Source organism: Mercenaria mercenaria, chromosome 3 (assembly GCF_021730395.1).
Source record: "Mercenaria mercenaria strain notata chromosome 3, MADL_Memer_1, whole genome shotgun sequence".
Lineage (NCBI taxonomy): Eukaryota > Metazoa > Mollusca > Bivalvia > Venerida > Veneridae > Mercenaria > Mercenaria mercenaria.
The window spans coordinates 32,608,827-32,615,522 of record NC_069363.1 but is presented as its reverse complement, the minus strand read 5'-3'; the positions used below and the strand labels follow the sequence as shown (position 1 = coordinate 32,615,522).

General features: G+C 43.2%; 1 protein-coding gene across 1 annotated transcript; it reads right to left on the bottom strand.

Moving 5' to 3' along the window:
* Positions 1-2,644: 2,644 nt before the first annotated feature.
* Positions 2,645-5,931, bottom strand: LOC123525841 (Kruppel-like factor 18). Its single transcript, XM_053539651.1, has 3 exons — positions 5,321-5,931; positions 3,424-4,598; positions 2,645-3,171 (listed from the first exon to the last, which is right to left on the bottom strand). Exons 1-3 carry the CDS (start codon positions 5,929-5,931, stop codon positions 2,645-2,647), a joined length of 2,313 nt encoding a protein of 770 aa, XP_053395626.1.
* Between the last annotated feature and the right edge of the window lie 765 nt (positions 5,932-6,696).

Sequence of the window (6,696 nt, the reverse complement as noted above, 5' to 3'; positions counted from 1 at the left end):
TCTATCATTGTAATGGCCAGTGTGACGTATGTCCCTATCATTGTAATGGCCAGTGTGACGTATGTACCTATCACTGTAATGGCCAGTGTGACGTATGTACCTATCATTGTAATGGCCAGTGTGCACGTATGTACCTATCATTGTAATGGCCAGTGTGACGTAGTACCTATCACTGTAATGGCCAGTGTGACGTATGTACCTATCACTGTAATGGCACAGTGTGACGTATGTACCTATCATTGTAATGGCAGTGTGACGTATGTACCTATCATTGTAATGGCCAGTGTGACGTATGTACCTATCATTGTAATGGCCAGTGTGACGTATGTACCTATCATTGTAATGGCCAGTGTGACGTATGTACCTATCATTGTAATGGCCAGTGTGACGTATGTACCTATCATTGTAATGGCCAGTGTGACGTATGTACCTATCATTGTAATGGCCAGTGTGACGTATGTACCTATCATTGTAATGGCCAGTGTGACGTATTCCTATCATTGTAATGGCCTGTGTACGTAGTACCTATCATTGTAATGGCCAGTGTGACATATGTACCTATCATTGTAATGGCCAGTGTGACGTATGTACCTATCATTGTAATGGACAGTGTGACGTATGTACCTATCATTGTAATGGACAGTGTGACGTATGTACCTATCATTGTAATGGCCAGTGTGACGTATGTACCTATCATTGTAATGGCCAGTGTGACGTATGTACCTATCATTGTAATGGCCAGTGTGACGTATGTACCTATCATTGTAATGGACAGTGTGACGTACGTCTCTATCATTGTAATGGACAGTGTGACGTACTTCCCTATCATTGTAATGGACTGTGTAACGTACGTACCTATCATTGTAATGGACAGGGTGACATACGTACCTATCATTGTGATGGCCAGTGTGACGTATGTACCTATCATTGTAATGGACAGTGTGACCTATGTACCTATCATTGTAATGGACAGTGTGACGTATGTACCTATCATTGTAATAGCCAGTGTGACGTATGTACCTATCATTGTAATGGACAGTGTGACGTATGTACCTATCATTGTAATGAACAGTGTGATGTATGTCCCTATCATTGTAATGGCCAGTGTGACGTATGTACCTATCACTGTAATGGCCAGTGTGACGTATGTACCTATCATTGTAATGGCCAGTGTGACGTATGTACCTATCATTGTAATGGCCAGTGTGACGTATGTACCTATCACTGTAATGGCCAGTGTGACGTATGTACCTATCATTGTAATGAACAGTGTGACGTATGTACCTATCATTGTAATGGCCAGTGTGACGTATGTACCTATCACTGTAATGGCCAGTGTGACGTATGTACCTATCATTGTAATGGCCAGTGTGACGTATGTACCTATCACTGTAATGGCCAGTGTGACGTATGTACCTATCATTGTAATGGCCAGTGTGACGTATGTACCTATCATTGTAATGGCCAGTGTGACGTATGTACCTATATTGTAAGCCTGTGACGTATGTACCTATCATTGTAATGGCCAGTGTGACGTATGTACCTATCATTGTAATGGCCAGTGTGACGTATGTACCTATCACTGTAACAGAAATAAAATTACGTCTGTTAAGGTAAAATGTCTCTTTTTATTGTAAATAAGGACATATGCACTGTATTTTTGTTCAGTTTTGACATTTGCGTTATGTAGGTCGACTGTACTGCCTGTGATGTATACACTTTTGAAACCGTGATTGATATGTACCCATTCTTAATTAACTTCTCTATCATGTAGTTACATCTCGTATATCAGTTAGCCCGAGACAATTACTGAATTTGAACGATAGGTATAAACATTTCGGTGAAATTCACCCAATCCCTGTTTGACGACAAACCAGATAATAAAAAACAACGGTATCTGTCAAAGTGTTTTTTACATAATAAAAACAACAGTATAATATGTCAAAGTGTTTCATTATTTAAATTCTTTATATAGATCTTTTGCAACGTCGGCGGTTCTATTCAGACAACATAAAATAACATTATTATTCCGCACTAGGCTGGCTATTTAAATACGACAATAAAAACAATGTTGCTTATTGCAGAGCTGGAGTGGTCTTCTGCGCATATCCTGAAGTGGTTATCAATTGGAGCGCACGGCATTATCATTATTATTATTGCACGCCCGCACGCAATTATTGTATAATATGTATAATATACCGACTAAAGGTTATGGTTAGTATTACCATGGTTACAAAATATATACATTTAAGATACTCTTCCTTCAAATTGCTTGAATCCGGTATACACCAGAGTCTGTAATTTGTACAGGCGCTCCAGGTCTGCATTAAGTCACACTCAACACAAAAGTCAATGTTCCATTCTTTTCTAATGTGAAGCTTATCAGGATTGAACGAAACCTGTACTTCTGGTTCACAAGCAAAAGTCACGATATGCTTGTTTATCTAATAAATGCTCCTTCGCTTTCTTTCAGGATTCTGGTTGTTTTTTATACGTTATTTTGTTTCCTTCTTGCTGTCTGGCATAATATTGATTCGTTGCCTGTAAGGATTCTGGTCTCAAATAATATTGTTTTCTTCCCTCTATGAGGATTCTGGCAGTTTCAAACAATGCGGTTTCGCTTCCTATGGTGATTCTGGCGGTCTCAAAACAATGTGGTTTCGTTATCTATAATGATTCTGGCAGTCTCAAACAATGCTGCTTCGTTGCCTATGATGATTCTGGCAGTCTCAAACAATGCTGCTTCGTTGCCTTTGATGACTCTGGCGGTCTCAAGCAATGCGGTTTCGTAACCTATGATGACTCCGGCAGTCTCAAACAATGCTGTTTCGTTGCCTATGATGATTCTGCCAGACTCAAACAATGCGGTTTCGTTTCCTATGGTGATTCTGGCAGTCTCAAACAATGCGGTTTCGTTTCCTATGGTGATTCTGGCAGTCTTAAACAATGCGGTTTCGTTTCCTATGGTGATTCTGGCAGTCTCAAACAATGCTGCTTCGTTGCCTATGGTGATTCTGGCAGTCTCAAACAATGCGGTTTCTTTACCTGTGATGATTCTGGCAGTCTCAAACAATGCTGCTTCGTTGCCTATGGTGATTCTGGCGGTTTCAAACAATGTGGTTTCGTTTCCTATGATGATTCTGGCAGTCTCAAACAATGCGGTTTCGTAACCTGTAATGATTCTGACAGTCTCAAACAATGCTGCTTCGTTGCCTATGATGACTCTGGCAGTCTCAAACAATGCTGCTTCGTTGCCTTTGATGACTCTAGCGGTCTCAGACAATGCGGCTTCGTTACCTATGATGACTCTGGCAGTCTAAAACAATGCTGCTTCGTTGCCTTTGATGACTCTGGCGGTCTCAAACAATGCGGTTTCGTTGCCTTTGATGATTCTGGTAGTTTCAAACAATGCTGCTTCGTTACCTATGATGACTCTGGCAGTTTCAAACAATGCTCCTTCGTTGCCTTTGATGACTCTGGCAGTCTCAAACAATAATGCTTCGTTGCCTTTGATGACTCTGGCAGTCTCAAACAATGCTGCTTCGTTGCCTATGGTGATTCTGGCGGTTTCAAACAATGTGGTTTCGTTACCTATAATGATTCTGGCAGTCTCAAACAATGCTGCTTTCTTGCCTATGAGGATTCTGGCAGTCTCACACAATGCAATTTCGTTACCTATGATGATTCTGGCAGTCTCAAACAATGCGGTTTCGTAACCTGTAATGATTCTGACAGTCTCAAACAATGCTGCTTCGTTGCCTATGATGACTCTGGCAGTCTCAAACAATGCTGCTTCGTTGCCTTTGATGACTCTAGCGGTCTCAAACAATGCGGCTTCGTTACTTATGATGACTCTGGCAGTCTCAAACAATGCTGCTTCGTTGCCTATAATGATTCTGGCGGTCTCACACAATGCGGCTTCGTTGCCTTTGATGACTCTGGCGGTCTCAAACAATGCGGTTTCGTAAACTATGATGACTCTGGCAGTCTTAAGCAATGCGGTTTTTTTACCTGTGATGATTCTGGCGGTCTCAAACAATGCTGCTTCGTTGCCTATTGTGATTCTGGCGGTTTCAAACAATGTGGTTTCGTTTCCTATGATGATTCTGGCAGTCTCAAACAATGCGGTTTCGTAACCTGTAATGATTCTGGCAGTCTCAAACAATGCTGCTTCGTTGCCTTTGATGACTCTAACGGTCTCAAACAATGCGGCTTCGTTACCTATGATGACCCTTGCAGTCTCAAACAATGCTGTTTCGTTGCCTTTGATGACTCTGGCAGTCTCAAACAATGCGGTTTCGTTGCCTTTGATGACTCTGGCAGTCTCAAACAATGCTGCTTCGTTACCTATGATGACTCTGTCAGTCTCAATCAATGCTGCTTCGCTGCATTTGATGACTCTGGCAGTCTCAAACAATGCGGTTTCGTTGCCTTTGATGACTCTGGCAGTCTCAAACAATGCTGCTTCGTTGCCTATGATGACTCTGGCAGTCTCAAACAATGCTGCTTCGTTGCCTTTGATGACTCTGGCAGTCTCAAACAATGCTGCTTCGTTAACTATGATGACTCTGGCAGTCTCAAACAATGCTCTTCGTTGCCTTTAATGACTCTGCGTCTCAAACAATGCGCTTCGTTACCTTTGGACTCTGGCAGTCTCAAACAATGCTGCTTCGTTGCCTTTGAATCTGGCGGTCTCAAAACAATGGGTTTCGTTCTTTGATCTGCAGTCTCAAACAATGCTGCTTCGTTGCCTATGATGATTTGGCAGTCTCAAACAATGCTGCTTCGTTGCCTTGATGACTCTAGGCGGTCTCAAACAATGCGGCTTCGTTACCTATGATGACTCTGGCAGTCTCAAACAATGCTGCTTCGTTGCCTTTGATGACACTGGCGGTCTCACAAACAATGCGGTTTCGTTGCCTTTGACGACTCTGGCAGTCTCAAACAATGCTGCTTCGTTGCCTATGATGACTCTGGCAGTTTCAAACAATGCTACTTCGTTGCCTGTAATGACTCTGGCAGTCTCAAACAATGCTGCTTCGTTACCTTTGATGACTCTGGCAGTCTCAAACAATGCTGCTTCGTTGCCTTTGATGACTCTGGCAGTCTCAAACAATGCTGCTTCGTTGCCTAAGATGATCTGGCAGTCTCAAACAATGCGTTTCGTTACCTATGATGACTCTGGCAGTCTCAAACAATGCTGCTTCGTTGCTTGGTGATTCTGGCGGTTTCAAACAATGTGGTTTCGTTACCTATAATGATTCTGGCAGTCTCAAACAATGCGGTTTTGTTGCCTATGAGGATTCTGGCAGTCTCTCACAATGCGGCTTCGTTACCTATGATGACCCTGGCAGTCTCAAACAATGCTGCTTCGTTGCCTTTGATGACTCTGGCGGTCTCAAACAATGCGGTTTCGTTTCCTTTGATGACTCTGGCAGTCTCAAACAATGCTGCTTCGTTACCTATGATGACTCTGTCAGTCTCAAACAATGCTGCTTCGTTGCCTTTGATGACTCTGGCAGTCTCAAACAATGCTCCTTTGTTGCCTTTGATGACTCTGGCAGTCTCAAAAAATGCTGCTTCGTTGCCTATGATGACTCTGGCATTCTCAAACAATGCTGCTTCGTTGCCTTTGATGACTCTGGCAGTCTCAAACAATGCTGCTTCGTTGCCTATGATGATTCTGACAGTCTCAAACAATGCTGCTTCGTTGCCTTTGATGACCCTGGCGGTCTCAAACAATGCGTCTTCGTTACCTATGATGACTCTGGCAGTCTCAAACAATGCTGCTTCGTTGCCTTTGATGACTCTGGCAGTCTTAAACAATGCTGCTTCGTTACTTATGATGACTCTGGCGGTCTCAAACAATGCTGCTTCGTTGCCTATAATGATTCTGGTGGTCCCAAACAATGCTGGTTCGTTGCCTTTCATGACTCTGGCGGTCTCAAACAATGCGGCTTCGTTGCCTTTGATGACTCTGGCGGTCTCAAACAATGCGGTTTCGTAACCTATGATGACTCTGGCAGTCTTAAGCAATGCGGTTTCTTTACCTGTGATGATTCTGGTAGTCTCAAACAATGCTGCTTCGTTGCCTATGGTGATTCTGCCGGTTTCAAACAATGTGGTTTCGTTTCCTATGATGATCTGGCAGTCTCAAACAATGCGGATATTCGTACCTAAACAATGCTTCGTGCCAGATCTCAAACAATGCTGCTTCGTTTCTATGATGACTCTGGCAGTCTCAAACAATGCTGGTTTCGTTGCCTTGATGATTCTGGCAGTCTAAACAATGCTGCTTCGTTGCCTTTGATGACTCTGGCGGTCTCAAACAATGCTGCTTCGTTGCCTTTGATGACTCTGGCAGTCTCAAACAATGCTGCTTCGTTCCTTGATGACTCTGGCAGTCTCAAACAATGCTGCTTCGTTGCCTTGATGACTCTGGCAGTCTCAAACAATGCTGCTTCGTTGCCTTGATGACTCTGGCGTCTCAAACAATGCTGCTTCGTTGCCTATGATGACTCTGGCAGTCTCAAACAATGCTGCTTCGTTGCCTTGATGACTCTGGCGTCTCAAACAAGCGCTTCGTTGCCTATGATGACTCTGGCAGTCTCAAACAATGCTGCTTCGTTGCCTTTGATGACTCTGGCGTCTCAAACAATGCGCTTCGTTGCCTATGATGACTCTGGCAGTCTCAAA

Coding starts and splice junctions, on each gene's coding strand:
- LOC123525841 (XM_053539651.1), bottom strand. CDS start 5,931: ATGAAAGGCAACGAACCAGCATTGTTTGGGACCACCAGAATCATTATA. Junction 4,599..5,320: donor ATAGGTAACGAAGCCGCATT/GTGAGAGACTGC, acceptor GAGTCATTAAAG/GCAACGAAGAGCATTGTTTG. Junction 3,172..3,423: donor AACTGCCAGAGTCATCATAG/GTAACGAAGCAG, acceptor GAATCATTACAG/GTTACGAAACCGCATTGTTT.